This window comes from Micropterus salmoides, unplaced genomic scaffold (assembly GCF_014851395.1).
Source record: "Micropterus salmoides isolate LMB-PRFRI ecotype aquatic unplaced genomic scaffold, ASM1485139v1 Ms_hic_scaffold_23, whole genome shotgun sequence".
Lineage (NCBI taxonomy): Eukaryota > Metazoa > Chordata > Actinopteri > Centrarchiformes > Centrarchidae > Micropterus > Micropterus salmoides.
The window spans coordinates 4,696,632-4,717,928 of NW_024041484.1; the positions used below are offsets into that span (position 1 = coordinate 4,696,632).

The window sequence follows — 21,297 nt, forward strand, 5'->3', positions numbered from 1 at the left end:
ATCAGACGTTGAGCACCCCCATTTCACCAAAATGGCATGATCCTTGTTTCGCTGCGAAGCGTCGACTGTGAGATTGACAGTCGAATCAAGCTCCGCCCATCAAAGCATCGAATCTTCGACTATTCAAAGACTCGATGCTATTCTGGGTCAGCCCTACTCACATTATTATTGAAAAAGACCAATTACTGCCAGCCTGACAATAGTTGATTTGCTGCCCCTGACTTCTGTGACGTGCAGTAGGCTATTAATTCACATCTGCTGTTACCACCAGTAACTACACATGCACAAAAATGTCTCAAATGCATAATAGCGTTAGCGAAACAGGTTGAATAATATTTCCTGCCAATGTTATATTTACAATTACAGACTTTAACCATCAGCATGAACTTCCTCCTTGGCAGAAGTCTGAGAGCATATTCTAGTTAAGTATGTATAGTTATTATTAAGGATTTACCTGGGGGTAAACAAGAATATGCTAATTAAGTCTAAATAATTTCTTTAAATTGAAAGGCCGGCCGACACAGTGTAGAAATTCTGGCCCTTGAACATGACCCCTGGTCTACAGCCATGGTAGCAGCTCTGTGAGGCTTTACTTGAGCAAATGCTACCGTCAGCATGCTAACATGCAGATGTTAAGCATGTATAATATTTCTCATGCTGACAATCTTAGTTTAGCTTGTTAGCTTTCTGCTAATAAGCGCTAAACACAAAGCTGAGCTGAGCTGAGGCTGACGGGAATTTCGTTAATTTTGAGGGAGACCGACACACCGACATTACCATCCACAGGGCCACGCAGCTAGCTTGAAAAACCATTAAAATTTCATTGAGATATATGTAAACAATGAAGATTCTTCTACCTTATCTTTAAAAATCTCCCTCATTTCAGCTCTTGGTTCTGACACATCATCCTGTAGATCGTCGGGTAGTGACCAGGGCACGACCATTGTGAGTACCATGGCGGAAAAATCTAAATCCAGCCCTACAGAAGTCACAAAATGGAGACACAGCATGAAAGATTATTAAAGAAATCCAGTATATCATTATCAGATTTAGGCCTACGCTGGAGAAAAATAACAAAAAATAATGTGTTTTTGTTTAGTTTTTTTTACACATTATTTTTCTTTTTATTCCAGCTTTCTTGAATTAATACTTTCAACAGATTGCTGTTTAATACAGTCACAAAATGTTCAGTGGATTGTCTTTATGTCTAGTCAACAAACAGACATTCAAACTAAAAACCACCACACAACTACAGATCCCTTGTCCTTATAGGACTAATGGAACATTCAGACTGACCTCTGTTCAGATCAGATCCAGCAGCCCTCAAGAGGAGCCCTAAGGATGAATAAGCTCCCTCAAAAACCACACGAGAATGTTCCGATTCCCACTGTCCGTCACATTCCTCCCACACACTGAGGACATAGGTCTTCCCTTCCTCCAACCCCGGTAGACCCAGCTTTGGGTCAGTCACACGGCTGCCCTGGATGCTGGTGCCATTCTCCAGAGACAGTTCATATATAAAAAGGCCACAGCTGGTTGGTTGATGGTGCTGGGTTTCCACAGGGCGGTGGAGTCGTTAGAGCGATACCTCAGCTCAGACACACCATGTGTTCCTGGATACATCAATACAGACAGATCAGGCCACAGACACAGTACTGTGCAAAAGACTTAGGCGGGTATAGGAAAAATGCTGTAAACTAAGAATGCTTTCAATAGGCATGTTAAGAGATTATATTTATCAATTAACAAAATACAAAGGGAAATCTAATCAATATTTGGTGTGACCACCGTTCCCCTTCAAAACAGCATCATTTTTGTCTAGGTACACTTGCATGTAGTTTTTAAAGGAACTTTCATGTAGATTGGCCCAAACATCACATCAGTGAATGAATGTGACATGTAGTGTTAAGTGCTTTGAGTGGTCGGAAGACTAGGAAGGCACTGTATAAGTTCAATCCATTTCCCATTTAGAACTTCCTAACACTGCCTTTTCATAGTGGGTCTACCACTCTATCCACAGGAACTACCACTCTATCCGCAGCTAGATGTATTTGGGTGTCCTATACCCATATATGCATGCATCAATCAATTTTAGAAGAATAAATAATCTCCTTTGTGGTGCATGCAGATACTTCGGTACATAATATATTAACAGAGAAACAGTATGCAACCAGAACCATAACGCAAACACGTAACGTAAGGGTCCCCCCCTGCAGCTAATGGTGGGCCTGAGTGGGCCCCTTTCCTACAGCAGAGAGGGAATTTAACACCTTTCATAGTGTGGATATTTAAATGTCACAAAATAAATATAATAACACTATTTTGAACACTGGACACAGGTTAGTAATATAAAATATAATATAATTAAATTATACCCATTACAATCTCAGTAACGCGAGTTACAACGCGTTTTAACATGAAATTATGCTGTGTTTTGGTTTTAATAATACTCTAACACCTACAAACATTTCAAACTTTTGGTACTGGAATAATAAAATCTATTGCTTTTTTAGTCCATTACAAAACTTAACAGGAACATTAGAGGACTGAAAAAGTGATATGAACACACAGAGTAGTGTATCTTTTTAGTTAAACAGATGTTGACAAAGTTTGACTTTAGGGACCTAATTGGAAGTTGGAAAAAGGTAATAAATTGCAGTATATCTCAATTTAATTTAAAATCGCAACATAAATATCGTAATAATATTGTATCGCGGGGCCTCTGGTGATTCCCACCCCTAGCGACAGTAGTATTGTAATATAACTAATTAATAAATAACATAACTCTTGAATGACAGTAACTAGTAATCTATATGTATTACATTTTGGAAGTAACTTGCCCAACACTGCTCATTGTGGCAGAGGACATGATTTCATTATCAAAGTTCTTGTAAAAAGCCCACCAGTTGTGTAACAGTACACCTGTTACACAACTGTACTGTGAAGCTAGAACGAACCTTTTACAACAAAACTATGGCTAAATTATTTACATTTTAAATAAATTTCTCAAACAGAGAAACAAACATTACATCAACTGTGAATGCAAAACTATTAGCAATACTACAGAATCCGTTTTCCTACATGTGAGTATACATGCACACACTTTGGTGTATCGATGAGCAAAAATGAAAGTGATCTGGTGACCAGTAAGATTATTGGGTTGAACCAGCTGCAGCTCTCCGACCTCTACTATAGGCAGGTCCGAATGAAGGCCCAGGCCATATTGGACTGTCCTCTTTTGTTTGCACAGAAACCTCGGCACCTTTATGATGAATGAGTTAAGATACCTGGTGGCAACAAAATTTCCTCTGGTGAGATAGTAAAGGTTGTTTTGTTTTTTTTACTTTTGATCCCATACTAACCCCTTTAAGTCCAGGTTGTGAGTGTTTTGATTTCTAATACTCAGGATGGCCAGCTCCTGCGCCATGGTTCTCAGATAAGTTTTAATTAGTTTTGAGAAGAGTGTTTGCAATAGTCACAGGTAGAGTAAGAGACCGTTTAATAGCTGTGGCTGCATCAGGCACGCTATGGTATAAGGAGTGGCAATTTATGAATCCAGACGGGGTCGGGGCCTGTCTAGATATCACACATGATTTCTTCTTTCTTGAGGGAAATTATTAAGTTGTGCAATTTCCTTTTAAATTTCAACAGTACGCTAACCACCTCAGAACAAAACCCGTAAACTTACAATCCACTGTCTGTCCTCAGTATTGATCTTTTATTGAATCAAAGTCCAAAGTAACTTGAGTCTAGTCTAAAAGACCCCATATAGCTAACTTGTAAAACTTGTTTTCTTCCTCCTACTACCAGACACAAAAACATATGGCCAAGTTCCCCTTCGTAAGGACTGATGGGAATGGGGACAAGAAGATATTTTACTGCAGGTTCAGCTATCTCATCACTTTGCCGGCTTTCTGTTAACAGAGTAATACTGCATAATGAGTAGCGTGTATGGAACCATATTAATTCTACCAGTGTGTGTTCTCTCATTAGTTTCTGCCTTACCTGTGTGCGCTGTGACCGTCTTGGCACTCATGAGCACACCGTCTCCACACAGCGCCTCCACCTTGGCCTGGTACTGTTGGCATGGCAGCAGCCCCCTCACAGTGTAGTTGGTCATGAGCGTGGTGCCCTGCAGCGCCCCCTCATGATAGACTCTGAAAACAGAGATGGATGAGGTGTTCCTCACCTCCCAGCTCAGGGTGTAGCTGTCTGGGCCAAACGACGTCTGATGCAAGGCCTCGATGCTGGAGTAAGCTGAGGAGCACCGAAGGGACTGTGTTAAGCACTACAGTTTTTACCTAAAGCAACTCTTCCCAATTACAAAAAAGTAATTTAGTCAGTTCATCAAGCCTTGCAGGACTTACCTGAGTTTCCATCGTTCAGGACCATCTTGCTATAGCGGGACTCCATCCCTGCCGGGCAAACCGTCTGCAGGCCAAACTTAACCTTGCTGCAGGGCTGCAGATCAGACAAGATGAACATTAAGCTGTCCTTCTGCCACAGGAGTACCTCTTCTGTGACGTGGTCTGTACCATTGAGGTAGAAGGCGGTGAGGAGGAAGAGGGACATCTTGTGGTTCTCAGGGAAGTCCCAAGACAGCAATAAGCTGCTGGTGGTCCGTGATGTCATCTCAAAGTTCTTGGGAATGTCTGGGTCTGGTGGGAAAGGCACAAAGAGTTGGCAATGTGTTTTGGGTATCATCAACTTTTAAGTGTGGTTAACTGAGCAGTGGCTCATTTACACATCCAGCAAATGTGAAGCAACATTAGCATCATAGACTATATGATTAGCATTCATGTGTACTTGAAATTATAAAAGATATTCAGCGCCCTGGCTTCCAGGTAGTTAATTTTACTAAGATATAAAAATCTACTTGTAGAGACATGATACTTGCTTAATACTTGTTTTTCTTCTTCTAATTATCTTTATACCAACAAGCATTTCAAACTATTTTTTTTTTTTTGCTGTCAATCATTTGTGGATGTCTGCGACTCCATCCAACCGCCAGTCCATACCGGTAATAGTAGAGAAGCAGGTGAAGGAGTGACTGCCTGCAGTCTCCATACAAGCCACGTATGAACCGCAGGAGTCCAGACCTGTGAAGCAGTAGTGGTTGTCGGACGTAGTGTCCATGCTGAGAGTGTTATAGGAGCCTAGTTCAGTGTGGTACAGGGTCGCAGTGTAGCTGTGGCTGACACCTGGGCGGTTGTCCACCCAGGAGACCAGCAACATGGAGGGAGCCCAGGACTCGAGCTTGACAGGGAGACGCATTGTGTAGCCTAGGATGAGAAAATTATGAGTTTAAGTCATACAAATGTGGTCATGAAAACAGAAGAAGTCATTTGAAGCATCATTAATAATAAACAATCCACTTGCATAAATGTGCTCAGCAAATTTCATTGCTGTCTAGATGATATAAGATATTGGCCTGGAGGTATCAGTTGACCAAAGGTCACCACAAAACATTAGGATCCATCTTCTGTGGGCCACAAAAACCCTCAGAAAATACATCAGTCTGGTGAACAGTTACAGAACAGTATATGTGTTCCGGACCAACGTTTTAGACAAATAAACAGACCAACATCATCACTGAACCCATGAGGTGACAAAACGTACATTTACAGCTCTATATTTTTATTCTGAGATTCCACTAGAGTAGCTTTGCATGAGTCACAGTTCAAATCCAATCCTGTTCACATACTTATTTATCCTATACTGGTCCTCAGTTCACTCTCAGTCTGAAACAAGCCAATTTATCGCATCCTTTTGCTGGTGTGCTGCATAGGACAGCTTTAACTTATCTTAGAAAATGGTGATACAAGGCACTGAATTTGATGCTTTTATGGTTTATCAGACCAAATATGCCGGATTGGAGTGTTTCAGGTGGCCACTGAAGGTACCAGATATGTTTGAATACTGTACAAAACACACAACTTTTATCTTTTTCACTGATTTTGGTGAAACTACATCATATTTTGAGTTGCTGGATGGACAGCTCTGACGTCAGCTCAGCACGAAAGCAGAAAAAAGCATTGGAAACCAGTCTGAAGCCTGAGCATGAGGAGGCAGCAAGGAAGTCCGCCACAGCCAAATACCTACAGAGAAAGGCAGCTGAATGGGAAGAACAAGATCCGAGCCATCAACACATACGCCCTGCCAGTCAGATACCCCGCTGGTATAATAAACTGGCCAAAGGAGGAGATAAAGGCCACTGACATCAAGACGAGAAAGCTCCTCACAATGCATGGAGGGTTTCACCCCAAATCCAGCACCCTGAGACTGTACACCAAGCGTAGCGAAGGAGGCCGAGGGCTAGTGAGTGTCAAGACCACTGTCCAGGATGAAATGACGAAGATCCAGGAGTACATCAGGAAGATGGCCCCCAAAGATGAAGGACTTAGTGAATACCTCAGGCAGCAGAAACGTGAAGATGAGGACAAGGAAGATGAATAACCTTCATGGAGAGACAAGTCGCTGCACGGCATGTACCACAGACAAATAGTAGAAAGAAAAAAGACTGGACTGAAGGAAAGCACAGAAGCACTAATCGTGGCGGCACAAGATCAGGCACTCGGTACAAGATCAATAGAGGCTGGGGTCTACCACACCAGGCAGGACCCCAGGTGCAGACAGTGCAAGGATGCCCCTGAGACAGTACAGCACATAACAGCAGGGTGTAAGATGCAGGCAGGAAGTGCGTATGTGGAACAACATAACCAGGTAGCTGTCATAGTGTGCAGGAACATCTGCCGTCAGTATGGGCTGGAAGTCCCAAGGTCAAAATGGAAGACACCTCCTAAGGTAGTTGAGAATGACGGAGCTAAGACCCTGTGGGACTTCAAGATCCAGACTGACAAACTGGTGACGGTTAACCAACCAGACATCGTGTTGGTCGACAAACAGCAGAAGAAGGCTGCAGTGATAGATGTGGCAATCCCAAGCGACAGCAACATCAAGAAGAAGGAACACGAGAAGCTTGAGAAATACCAAGGGCTGGAAGAGGAGCTAGAAAAGATGTGGAAAGTAAGAGCAACAGTGGTGCCAGTGGTAATCAGAGCACTGGGGACTGTGACTCCCAAACTGGGAGAGTTGCTACAGCAAATTCCAGGTAAAACATCAGAGGTCTCTGTCCAGAAGAATGCAGTCCTAGGAACCCCCAAACTATCTGAAAATAAATGAAATCATAATAGGGCCACTTTAATGACCTTTAAAGGAAAAGTTTGACATTTGGGAATAATTGTTATCCACTTTATTGCAAAGAGATACCACTCTCATGTCTATCAGTTCAATATAAAACTAGAGCCAGCAACCGCCAGGTTAGCTTAGCATAAAGGCTAGAAACAGGAGGAAACAGCTGACAAAAGTGTAAGATCAACATGGATTTTACACATTGGTTGGTCAGATTTTGACTTAAGACACGAGTGTAAGAAAGCAAAAAGCATATTTTGAATAAACTTCAACTCTAAATCCGGTTTTACACTGTAGGCCTTTCTGCACAGCAAGAACCTGTGAGTTTTATGCTCACGCTGTATGGATAAACAGCTCGGGCACAACTTGCGTGCTAATACTGAACGTAAGCACGAAGCGCCCACTCGACAGCAGCCATGAAGGAAATCTGCTAAGCAGACCAAAAAACATCAATGCTAAACCCAAACTAAAAAATTAAAAAACTGAGGGCAGGTCAACATGTAATTTCACATTTAAGATTACAATAAGTACACACAGATAATCTCACCAATTCCAAGGAAGAAGTTTTCATCTTGGTGGAAAAATAGTGTGCCGTTTTCACATGCAAACACCTCAGTGGGACTCATCAACTCCAGGAAGCCCTGCAGAAAAGTGAAATGGACTGTGTATACAAATATAACATGACCATCAGATCAGTATAAAACTGTAGTTCCATGTTATATCAGAAGTACCTTGGTGGCAGTTGTTGGTTGCTTTAGGGGTTTCTGCCTGCCGCTGATTTTAGTTAACTTTGTACCTTAGAGTGAGATAAACACATTTCATTTCACATCCAATAACAGTAGTTCTTATCAAGTAAAAATATCAAAAAAGTTAAAAAGATTCTTACATGGGTTGATTTTTAAAGTCCATTCCTGAACAGAGCCTCCATACTGAAGCGTTAGCTTGTTTTCTACAGCTGGGTACACCGTCAGGGAGGTAACTTTACCCAGCTTCCTGATGGATTTCAGCGCTGTATCATTGAGCCATATGTTTCCATTTTGCCTTAAAGGATGGAAGAAAAAGCTTTGCTACACTCCATTTTTAGCATGTGTGTGCACGCTTCCACCTTTGTGGCAACAATATGGGGAAGACCCTTTCCAGTTTTCACATGACAATGCCCCAGTGTACAAATGAAGATCCATACAGAAATGGTTTTGGTGGGGAACAACTCAATCCAACACTAGTGCCAACTTATCTAATGCTCTTGTGTCTGAATGGGAGCAAATTCATGCAGCCAGGTTCCACCAGCTGGTAAAAAGAGGAGTGGAGGTTGTTACAGCTGCAGATTAGTGTTTCTCATTTTGGAATTACATGTTGCAGTGTAGTCTAATGTTCAGGTATGCACATACATTTGGCCACCACAGAACTCCAAACAAATAAAAAAAAAAAATTATTTCATAGAGGGTGAGGGAATCTACTTTGTGCTCCAAAAAGTCTTGATCTGATCCTGCATTTGAGAGCATTTTCAATTATAGCTGTTATAGGTATGCCGAAATCACCACAAATATATAATGAGTCCTAAAATCTATGTAGGCTTAAGTTATGTTCTACCATGGGTCCAGATTTGCCCAGAAACACTAATTTGTGGTTTTGTGAATGGAGTTTGGCGACAGGTTCTTTTTACATGGCAGATAAACACTTGATCAGGCATCATTAAGCACTGTGTGAAACACTGTAAACTACACCCTTAAAAACGCTTGTTTCTTATGTTTACCTTTCCAGAGCGTCGTCCTTGCTCATCCAGCATATTGAGAAGGAAATACCACTGGATCGTCCTGGAAGGAAAACAGTATCCAAATGTAACAAACTCCTGTTTATTTTAACGCAGTAATAGGCCTGATGTCTGATGCAGTGTGCTACTCACCCAACGATATATGAGACACCAGTATGAAGAAGCTTAACGAAAACTCTAAGGAGTTCCTGAAAATGTAAATAGCCTAATAAATACTAAGTAATACATTTTATCTGATAGCACCTTTCATGACACTCAAGGTCGCTGATTAATTCGTTGAATTCGGAAGAGATAGGGGACATAAAACCGGCACTTATTCTCTTACATTTTCGTGGCAATTCCTGCGAAGGAGAGCATGTTGTGTTTGGCCTGGCTGGAAATGACAGACTGCTAATGAGTGGCAGGTGTGCGCTGCCTTCCTGTGCTTTCATGTGGTGTCTTTGGGAAAATCTACGTGAACGCCCCCTGAGGTTGGAACAACTCAGAAAATTTGAGAAAATGTTGGTAGAGTTGCTGAGTTGTTGACATCCTATATGTAGAAACATGGCTCTCAACATGGTTGATGGTTAGAAACCTTTGATTAATGGTGCGAAATCATGTAGGCTGTGGTGTCATTTACACTGGGGACGCTGGGGACATGTCCCCAACCGCTTTTTGAAAGAATTTGCCAAAAGTTTTTTGAAAATTAGCTTGCAACAAGAAATGTTAAATAACAAATAAAATTCTTTGAGAAAGGTATACTTGCACAATAGGAAAACATGAAATGCAAAGTAAATATAGAAGAAACAGATCTGCCTTGTCCAAAAAAAAACAGGCTGGTGATTATTGTATTATATTCGATAATCGATTTTTATATTCTGAATTATCACGACCACATGAATTTTTTTCCCTTTATAAATAAAGACATTTACACCATAAATTGGTGCAGAAAATGTCTGCAGAATGCAGAAAATTAATAGTTTAACACTCAAAATCTTCTGAGGGAGGACCCCCAGACCCCCTGATCGAATAGCTTATATCATCATTGAATACTTCTTCCAAATAGAATTGGAGTATCTTGTTCTCTTGACTCCAATATTGTGCATTATCACGTGGCATGGACTAAGTGTTTCATAACACCCATATGAGCCCTTAAATGTCCCTGCCACTTTTCAACACCAAGTGACACCCTTGGCTGTAGGCAGACAGGATGGTACACTCTGACAAGGCCTATTCATGTTTTGATAACATTTCATTGTAATATGATATTAGGTTATAACTGTTAGTTTACAGTCCACAACCTATTTGCAGTAGGCCTTCAAGCAATATTTTTGTAGTTTCAGGTTGCCTAATATAGGCCTACTGGTGCATTAACAACTCTGGGACAAAAATCACTTTGTAATAGAAAGCTCCAAACTGTTTCAGCAGTCTTGATTCAACACTTCTTTTTAGTAGCGTCCACGTTGTTCCCACATTCACACTTTAAAAGCACATGAACAAACCGAAGTTGAAAGGACTTCAAACTCGAGAGATGGGATTATCCGAGGTGCATGTGAATGCACCATTCACTCACCTGCTTCACCAAGTTACTAGAAGTCTTTTGTTTTTCATATAATATAGGCCTATGATACATTTAAAACTAATACCGATGCCAGTCCCTTGTATATGTCCTTGTATAAAACACTGGACCCACATTTACTATAATGCATCTCAATGATGATGACGATGATTTCATCCGGGTTATTTTCTCAAATTTAGAAAAGTCCCTCCAAAGCCATCCCATTCTCATTCCCAGGGCTCAAATATGCTTTGACACGTCCTTCAGCGTCATGGTTGAACTCAATGGGGGAAGCCTTTTGTAAAACTAAAGTAGGCCGAGTAGAAATAAGAGTAAGGAGTTGATTGGGGTGGATTGGTGGTCAGACCCGGACTACACAGGGCGTTAAACGGCAATGCCAACGGTTCTTGACCTTGGGATGAGAACGGGTTGCCAAAGCTAAGACATAAAAGTGATTCCTGAACTGTGTAGCCTAATAGCCTCTTGATGAGTCCCTCACAATGCTTGTCGTAGGTAGGCCTACAAGTGCATTCAAATTTCGAACAAATGTAGCCTATCACAAAGTAGCAAGTAACCATGTAAAGTTTGTCAGACGGATGGTTGATGGACCAGACTTGCCCACGTTCACCTGTTTTATCAGTAAACGTGACGGTGGATTACCTGATACAATAGTATTCTATTCTTATAGTCAGAAGGCCTATCATGACGAAAGAGGAGAATATTGGAGACTAGCCTTTGTGATGAAAACAAAAGGACAGGCAGAACAACTCCAAAGACTACATTTTAGGTTTAGTGTGGACATAATTCAGTCTATCCAGAATTTGAGATGTCGCAATCGCAACAAATTCCCGAGAATTCAGCGTGACACTCCCTCAAATTTGTCCTATCCTCGCCGTTTCCAGTTACGTTATGTCAGCTTGTCATTTCCTGATTTACAAGTAACGTCTCACTTGCCGACAAAAAAGGACCGTGAAAAACAGTAGGCTTTCGATCTTGACAGAGTGGCAGAAACGCATGGAGGAAATCAGACGAGACAACTCACTGTGACACGGGCTGCTGCGTCCCGGTAAATTGCAAGCCCTGAAATAATCAAGGTAAGCTGGTTTTAAATATGCAGGGTTCAGGTTAGGTCCGGGAAATCTCACTATTTCATCGCAAAAAACGCCCCAAACGTTTTTAGAAAAGCTGCCGCAAAATCAGGCATTTTAGACTGCAACAATCTCAGGCCCCTCAGAAATCCTGGAGGGACTGATAAATTGCAGTTCTTCCAATCTAAGATTGCTTCAGCTTTAATTGCTAAGTATTCAGTATTTCGTAAAGAAAAAGGCAAAAAAGAAAAGGGGGAAATAATTAAATAAATAATTCTTTGTGACATTTTTGCCTTCCTGCTGTCATGACTCCTCAGAAGTCTCTTGGAACCCCATGTTGCATGTTGTGACGCAGAAGGCCTGTAGGTGGCATTGTGCACCTATATGAAATTTGCAGTCCACCATCTGCAAAGTACACAAATAAATGTGTAAATATTTTATTCAAACGTCAGTAACTGATCAAGCGGCATGGCAAGAAACTGATTTAAAAAAAAAGAAAGAAACCCGAAACAAACACTTATGCCTTCCTGAAGCCTGCTCTAAGACTTATTCTCATTTACCTTCTGTGTGACTTTGTGATTACATTAGGCAAACGAAAGACGACTTGTCCTCTATTACTGGTCCTGCATCGCTGTGTCCAGCTGTTCAGGGTCTACTGGACAGCAATCAGACAAAGGAGCTTTTGTCTGATAAATCTTAACAAGCAACATACTAAATTGGAGTCACAAGTATGCACAGTATCTGAAGAGTTTCAGGCTGTTGGCTTGTGGGGGCTGCAACTTTTTCTACCTCTGCTGGGCTATAATTCAAGTCAAATCAGAATCTGAGCAGCAGGGTCTTGGGAAGTATAAGAGTATTCTAACGCAATATGGAGAGCTGGCACTGTTGGCTGCTGCTGTGCACACTAAGTTTAGTGCTGGCCTCTGGAGAGGCAATGAAAAATGATGATGACATCGACCTTGTCAGCTTTCTGAGAAGTATCTTCCCCGGGCTGCTGGTGAGAGAGGAGCCACTCATCATCAACAGAGACTTTGAGATAAACTCCCTGAAGGAGCTGGTACGGCAGGAGGGCCTCTCAATCACAGAGCAAACCAAGGACAAAACAGTCAGTCGGGATACAAATGGGGCTCCTGGACCTGTGGTGTCAACCAAAGATGGCCAGATCAAGGGGATTACAGTGGAGAAGGCCCATATATTCTATGGGATACCATATGCAGACCCCCCAGTTGGGGCTTATCGCTGGAAGCCCCCTAGACCTGTGAGTCCTTGGACAGGGGTTTATGACGCATCCTTCCCCAGGGCGGCATGTGTGCAGGCCTGCAGGGGACCTGAGGAGTGTCCTCAAAAAGTAAGGAACAACACAACTTCTGACTTATTTGCATGTTGTTGAGATAGTTCACTTTGGCATGTAATAACATGTTTGCATTTTAGGTATTTTGGGACAGAGTGGCTTACAGTGAGTACAACAGTAAAATAAGTTCCACCTGCTAGATGCTAGAAAGTCCTTAATTGTGCCTTGAAAACAGATTTGCGTTTTGGTTATATAAACCTTTCTCAAAGATATTTTGTGCACATAAATCCAGTTGATCATGACGGAGCTAAAGAGCCACTAAGAGCTAAGCTATGGATGTATTACAAGAATTCTGGACTCCAAGATTCCACCCATCCATTACAATGAAAGTGTACACATCTTCCCCTGCAGGGCCGTAGCCAGGATTTTAGGAATACTGGGACCATGAGTCCCAGTTCACCTAAAGGCGTTTTCAGACCGGAAACACACTTAGTAATTCATCTTCAATGAGAGGTGATCAGGTAGGAAGGTTAACGCTAGCTAAACTAAACACTAGAGGTAATCACAGAGTAGAACTAGTTGGCGTACTCAACCAAACTAAACTCACTTTTAAACTTACTAACTGAACTAATTTGAAAGTTAGAAGTTATATAATTGAGTTTTCAATTTCTAGGAGATGTATTTATAAGAGTAGTTCCCTGTCTGAAAAGGCCTTACTACACCAAAAAGTCTCTAAAATCTATTGTGAAGGCAATACTGAATATTTTTTTTCAAAACCTTAGTAGCTAACTAGCCTGCTATAAGCTAACCTGGAAGGTTGAGTTTCTGAGCTTTTTACCAAGCTTCAGTGTAACGTAACTTAGCCTTAAAAAATAGTGGCTGCGTAAAGGGGACATATTTTCCCTACTCTGCCTCTGATTGGCTTAGCCTGACGATGATGTTTCTCATGTAGCCCTGGCTGAACGAACAGGAACTTTTTACTGTCCTGCTGTCTTCTGCAAATTAACTTGAAATTGTTAAGCCCTAATAATTTCTTCTAAATGCAGTCCTTTAGTGTCTGCGCAGAGTAGTCTTGCATAACCAGACCTTAATTTTAGCAATGTGCCAGCACTGGAGAAAGGAGAAAAATCCCCAGGAAACCTAGTATTCAGAGCTCTCTGGAGCAGGGATTACGTTTGCATATGTTTACCTCATTATTTGAAACTTTGGCCACAGTTCGTACAAACATCTGACATTGTAACAGATGTAGATATAGTATATGGCAGAAAAAAATGAAAAACAAATAGATCCCCTCTAACCCTACATTTATAAATATACTTGAACAATAGTGTTTTGTAGCCTGACAATATAATTTTAGCTACAACTAAATGACATATTGATTTTAAATGATCAAAAAACAGACTGACTATTTCTTCCACTGTGCCAAATAGGTCAGTGAGGACTGTCTCTACCTCAACATCTTTGTCCCTGTGGATGTGAACTTCAGCTCCCCTCTGAGGAGCTCACTGCCTGTCATGGTGTGGATCCATGGTGGGGATTTCATTGCTGGCTCTGCCTCCAAGCCCCTGTACGACGGACGCTTCATCAGTAACTTCACCCGCACTGTTGTTGTAAGCGTGGAGTACCGACTGGGTATGAAAGTTTGGTGGTCCTTTTAATGGACCTATTCCAGTATATTAACCTGGGTGTTATATTATATTATACCACGTTAACGCGTTATATTCGTGTTAACAAATTAAAGCCGAAAATTATTGTATCGCAGTTTTTAAAAAATTATTAGTATTTTGAATGTCGGTTGCTCACTGGCTCTGAATACACATACAGTGAAACCATGGGTTGGGGGGGGGGGGGGGGCATGTGTATGTTTGCCTGTTGGTAATTACTCTGCTTTCCTGAAAGTAGAGATATGTGAACGGTAATTTGGAACTCGGGTGAAATTAATGTCATGCCGGAGTAAATTATGTCTCACTAATCATGTGAATTGATGCATGATTTAAGGTGCCTTTGGGTTCCTTGTGTCGGGCAAAGACCCTCACACCTCAGCTGCAGGGAATTATGGGATATTGGACCAGCAGGCAGCTCTTCTTTGGGTCCAGCGGAACATTGCAGTGTTCGGAGGTGATCCCAGCAAGGCAAGCAGGCACACACAGAAAACATTCACACACGCACACTGTCGGTGTACTATTTAATTTTCTAACCTTAAATGGTTATCTCCTTTATTTTGTGTACTGCACAAACTTTACGCTTACAAGCTTTTATAGTGTCACTGCATTCAAATTAATTATTTCAGGCCTTAAAGAATTTTAAATGTAGCAGTCAAGGATGTTTATTGTAAATAATTAAAGTTTGTGGTTGTGCCATACTACGGTAACCATACTGTGCCATACTGCTGTTTAAGAATTAAAATACTGTATGTCATCTAGGGTCACAAGCTAAATAAGTAGGGAAACGCTGGTACAAAATTTTGTTCACATATGATATTTCACTGCTGGTAAGTTTTCAGGTCAGATTGGCACATGTTTTAGAGACACTCATAGTTTCCAGAGCATGAATCCTACTGACTTTGGTCTGTTTTTTTCCTCCCTCTAGTACTACCATGAGGTTGACCTTTGTGTTTTTTAGTAAAATGTACTGACAACTCGGATTGTCATGAAATTTAGTACAGGCAATGTGACGTAAAAAACATTCCATACTCTAAAATATTTTTATTTTATTTAAAATATATAATTAGAATTTTTTTTTTTATCAACAACTATCTGGTGGAAATGACCTTGGGACCCCCAGGTTGAGAACCGCTGAAGTAGAGGACCATAAGAAGAATAATGTAAACTTGTGAATGGAACGCTTCCCAGTTATTTTAGACGCCAGATTGTAAAACAAGTGTTTCTGGGTAGTGAAGCTCAAACAGTTAGCAGAAGTGTCCTCTCTTGTTTCTATCATGTGAAGCTGCTGATTGTGGCTTTTAATGTCAAGCCGCTGTGTTGTGTTGTTTTTTGTTTTTTTGATCAGGTGACAATATTTGGAGAGAGTGCAGGTGCTCAGTCAGTAAGTCTTCACCTGATGATCCAGAGCAGCAAACCTCTGTTTCAACAGGCTGTCCTGCAGAGTCTGCCTTTCTCCATCCCTCTGAAGACCAGGTGAGGAACCATCGGCTTAGGTTGGCATTGGTTACTTATATGTGATTGATTTATGCCTGACTGAAGTGACAACATACTATGGACTCAAAGAGCTTTCAAAAGTATTCAGGAGTGGGGGTGGGGGGTGTTTTCTTGAGTTCTTGCTGTCAAACCGTGTGGGAAAGTCTCCAGCGTGCTTACAGACAACTTCAAGCTGAACCTTAATTTTGTTTTTCTGCGTCTACTTTTCCAGACACGACGCCCTGAGGCTGGGAAAAGACTTTGCTAAAAAGACCAACTGCTCTGTGAGCGACATCGTCTGCCTGCTGTCTCTCACTCCACAGGCCGTCCTCGCTGCCCAGATGAAAACAAGTAGGGCGCCGCAAAAAAAGCTCACCAAATTTAAAGCAATGCTCAGGGCTTCCCACACAGTTACATAAGAAGGCAGGATATAGTACATTTATCTGAAAAATATGATGAAAAACACAGTTTTTATCCCGAGCCGTGGCATATTGGAAAACAAAATAATGACAATCGAGGATAGTGGGCCTCTGAAGGGGCAATTAGAGGGATTATACCGCCTCACAGCTCAAAATGACTGTAATATATCTGCAGGGTAGACAGGTTTATTGATCAGTATCACTGACTCTGATTGCGTCATCAGCTGCTGTTTTCTGCCTGCGTGAAATCACTTTCAGGTGCAAAAATGTGGACCGAAAAGATACTGGTGAAAAGTCAATTCAGCTCTTATGGCTTAAAACAAAAAAATATATAAAATATGTATCAACAGCAGGTTTATTATTACAGAATTTTACATTCCTTGTCACTGTCTCATGAATCCATCAAGTCTTGCATCTTTATCTAGTTCAAGCCTGTTGCTCTCTGTTCTCAGACTGCATTTTCAATCTAACTGATGTGTTTTTGACCTCAGGTTCCAAGATTGTGAACCCGTTCAGGTTCCTGGAGGTTTTTGAGACCTGGGGCCCTTACATTGATGGGGAGTTAATAAAAGAGCAAGCTGTCATTGCCTTCCTAAAGGGCCACTGGCAGAAAGAGAAGCCAGTGCTGCTGGGTAAGACACACAAAAACAATAAGCGTAAAATGACCCTTTATTATTATGAAGCGGCCTCTACTGCCACTAATGCTGCTACGGAGTACATTTTGTCAAGTACTGTACTTAAGTACAGTTTTGAGCTACTTAAGTATTTACATTTTTATACCACTTATTCTACTATGTTACGTGATTACTTTGATCTGACAGCTGTAGTTAATTTGCAGATTCAGATTTGACAGGGCTGGACCCGAGGCCATGGCAAATAAAGGGGGTGATGAGGCGGCTTTTATAGTGGCTGGGAGCTTGGACCCGGGTGATGAACAAAGAGCAGTCACAACACACTGGTAGTCAGTTAGGGCCGGAATAAACTGCTAAGGGGACCCAGACCCAAAGTGAATTGTGGGCTCCTAATCAGACCCCCACAAAGGTGGTTACAATTTGTGAAAATAACAACAAATGCATTTCATTATATTTTACAGGTGTTTATGTTGCTGTATGCAAATAAGAGAAAAGCTTCGGGTAACATAGAAGTCTACTTGTTTCGTGGACTGAGGCTCTGTGTTTTGTCTTCCAGGTACGACCTCAGAAGAGGGGGTGCTCTTTGTGTATGGTGTCTTCAACAAGCCAGTCTCTGCGTTGGAGAGCACTGTGTACATCACAGCCATCTTTAAACAACACACACTGCGGATCCTGCACAAGTACCTGCCCCTGTACAGGGATGCTGACCGCAGGGATATGCTAGCTCAGGTAGGTCGAACTCCATTCACAGTCTTTTCAGTTTCAGCATTGTAACTGATATAAAGTCAGTCTTAGGGCCAAAAAGAATCTAATTTGTCGAGTTTTTGTCATAATGCTTTTCGCGGGTGGAGGACACATTATACTTATCCACAAACCTCTGACATTTATAACAATGAATGATAAATCTTTCTTCCCACTCAAAGCTGAGTACTGAGCCTGAAAAAGTGTGCCCTGCTTCAGTGGTTATGCATAACACATCTCCCTTTGACTGTTTAAAGAGACATTTTTAGCCATGCCAATGGATGCCATCTTTGGTTGGTTGGTCGACTACTTTGGTCCCAAGTGAACCATCTCAATTACTATTGTTGTACACACAGTTGTACTTTGTGTTTAGTGTGAATTAGCAAACGCTAGCGTGTTACCACACTAGACTAAGATTATGAACATAGTTAACATGATAGCATGAGTAGCATACCAATCACTAGAAAATTAAGCTAGGAACCAGGATGTACATGCACCTGAATATCAAAAGACAGTTTTGTCCTTTATTGTGTTATATACCTTTTTTGTGCATGAAATTGGGCTTTTTCACTTTGCAAACCTAAGTCCAGCCCAAAGGGAGTTCCCATCTCCCACAGAAAACACTGCTCCTGAACTGCCTGAAAACGGTTCGATTGTAGTCCAGCCTTTACTTCTGTAAACTGTCATAATATTCGCCTAGCGGCTAGTGTGGCACGCCCTGAAAAACACTGGTGGAGAAACACACTGAGCTGCAGCGCACACAGTGACAAGATGTCTGCCTGCTGCCTTCCCTCTCCCCCACTATCCCTACCAAACACTAGCTACCCTCCAGGCAGTCAGTGAACATAAAGTTGTTACTGTTGTAGAGACAGTGCTTAGTTAAAACTTGCATGAAAAATCAAAATTCAATTGAATAACTTACCGCTCTGAAACTCTTGCTCTGGTCGAGGTTGCGAAGCTCGTTGGCTGGAAGATGTACAGCTGAACCAAAGCCCTGGTTAGGGCTTGTCAGGACCCGCCCTACTCTGCCTCTGATTGGCTAGTAGTCCTTAACTAGGTACTGCACATTTGCAACTTCACGCAAAGATCAAATAGAAGTGAGTGGCATCACTGCATAGCTGAAACAGAGCGAATTTTTTGAATATATAAACATGTTCTGGTACAACCCCTATATAAAATTATGAACCTGAAAATAATATGACCTCTTTAAGCTATTCCAAATGACCACACTCAGAGGCGGGTTGAAAAGCAGGGTGCCATAGCCTCCTCCTGCCTCTGCTAGCACTATAAATAGTAGCAAAGTTAGCTTTGAGGGGGGGGGCTTGTTTTTTGCACTTGCAGCGTTTAGCCATGTTCACAGTATGGCTCTAGGGATGGGAATCTGTCAGTCTGTCCACACATTGACTTTGGTACTTCTGTGAGGTCAAAGTTTCCTCCTCCTCAAAGTATCTCTCTATCTCTCTCTCTCTCTCCCTCCAATTTGTAGTACATTTTGCACATTCATGGTTTCCAGACAATGAATCCAAGTGACTGTGGTGAGCGCTTTCTCTGGCGCCACATCCTGTTTCTGCCCGAATGCTTGCTAAATTAATGACACTGCCATCAGCATGTTAGCATTATCAGTGTGAGCATGTTAGCATGCTGATGTCAGCCGCTAGCATGGATGTAGATTCTTGTTTATCATTCAGTTTTATCGCTGTGTGCCTGTTCCAAGTTTTTATTGCTGTGAAAATACAGAGGTGGACTGGCTCATGATGACACAGCATGAGAAGAAACCCCCCAGCAGTTAGCAGCAGGCTTTTCGATGCATAGCAGGGTGGCCTCCTCGGGGAGCTACAGGGGGTCAGGAGGTGACACTCCTGGACATGTTTAGTATTCAGTCACAGTTTACGGTGCAGTAGGTAGACTGTGGAGTCAACTATAGCTTACCCTGCTATATACTCACACACATTCCTGCATCTCTTCATAAAGGGCACTTCTCCAGAGGACTGGGTGGTAAGCACAAATGTCACAGAGCGTGGTTAGAGTTTCTTGGGAAACAAAAGGACATTTCTTCATAGTTAACTGTAGCCACTGTGTCAAAATTATCATTGCTCCATTTGTAAGGAGGAAGTGTATGTTCTACAGTATTTAATAAAAGTGCAACCCATGAGTCGTGAGCAACATAATAAAAAGCAGTGATTGAAAATATGACACTAAATATGCATACCAGCCATCTTAAAATACATTTTTAAAGAGACTAAAGTCTAATTATGAAAGTCACTCATTTATTGTGCTGGGACAGTGTAATCTAAGCTTTAGAAAAACATTTAAAGTTCATAGAAAAATATTAGTTTATAGAAGGTGACATTACTCATCATAAGCTCTCCGATGGCTGTCGGGAAAGTGTCAGCAAGTTTCCAGCTGTCTAATTTGTGAGAAACCGCGAATGTGCGTAACAACTCTCTGTGAAAAAGGCCTGCTGTAGCGTGCATTACAAGAGCTTTTTCCTCTTAAATATTTTTCTCACACTCACAGACGGAAAAGTGAACACTCAGACACTCGTTCTCCCACACACACTCAAACACACACATGCATTGATAACCACCCATTCAGTGGCTTTGCGAGGCGGGCGGTCACGCATGGATCGATGTCCCACCCAGCCGGAGCTCGGTGTTTAACGAGGACCCAGCTGTCTTCTGTGCTCTCTGCAGCTTCTCTACGTCTAACGAGCCTCTTGTGAGATTGAAAACAATTGTTCTCTCCTGCTGCTGTGATTTGTGTGTTTAACGAAAATGTAATTTCCCCAAGATCAGTGCAGCCAAGGAAACATATGTAGTCTGCATATATTTGGATGCTGCCGTCCAGCTTGACAGCGAACAACATACATAGTCTTGTATAAAAGTTCAGCATTATCACCATCAATCAGCAGACTTGCTCCTCAAAAGTTCCTATCATTTGCCTACAGAGGGAGCTGCAACTCTAGTTTTCAAGAGTCACACACCACAGCTTTCTTTTCTCCTCCATCATTTATATGTGTGAAACATGTGGACCACCTGGAGTCAGGGAGTTTGTCTGTTTTTGAGATGCAGTTTGACCGCTGACACTAAGAAGTGACTCCTATCATTAACCTCTACAGTGACAGCAAGGATCAGCTGAGGAATGACAGCTGAAATACAAGACAGAGCTGGTTGGCTGTGGAAGAAACACTGACTGGGTGACTTGGCACCCCATTTGTATGTAATGAGGGTATAGACTAATATTAAAAAACTCTTAGTTTAATGTAATATAATTCAAAGTCACTACCAACTTCAGGCTGAATTCCATGAAGGTAGACTTGATTGGTGGCATGTTGTCTTAGACTGCATTTATTTTAGCTAGGTGTACATCTTCAGACTGGGTGTCCAGTAGTTCTGGAAAATATCTGTAAAACACTCAAATGTCCTACTTTTCAACATTCACCACTAAATTAAAATGATAATTATAATTATAATTCCGCACTTAACATGTT

At 41.7% G+C, this 21,297-nt stretch overlaps 2 protein-coding genes across 6 annotated transcripts in view; both read right to left on the reverse strand.

Annotated features, from left to right (window-relative positions):
* kcnc2 (potassium voltage-gated channel, Shaw-related subfamily, member 2) overlaps positions 1-21,297 on the reverse strand; it is a 186,324-nt gene that overhangs the window by 123,513 nt on the left and 41,514 nt on the right. The gene's annotated exons all lie outside the window — the stretch shown is intronic.
* On the reverse strand, positions 857-9,358 carry LOC119918198. The gene is made up of 11 exons (XM_038738807.1): positions 9,288-9,358; positions 9,095-9,150; positions 8,945-9,005; positions 8,078-8,232; positions 7,923-7,987; positions 7,739-7,832; positions 5,019-5,282; positions 4,368-4,658; positions 4,006-4,257; positions 1,297-1,613; positions 857-979 (listed from the first exon to the last, which is right to left on the reverse strand). The coding sequence occupies exons 1-10, from the start codon at positions 9,317-9,319 to the stop codon at positions 1,468-1,470; spliced, it is 1,416 nt and encodes a 471-aa protein (XP_038594735.1). The 5' UTR covers positions 9,320-9,358; the 3' UTR covers positions 857-979; positions 1,297-1,467.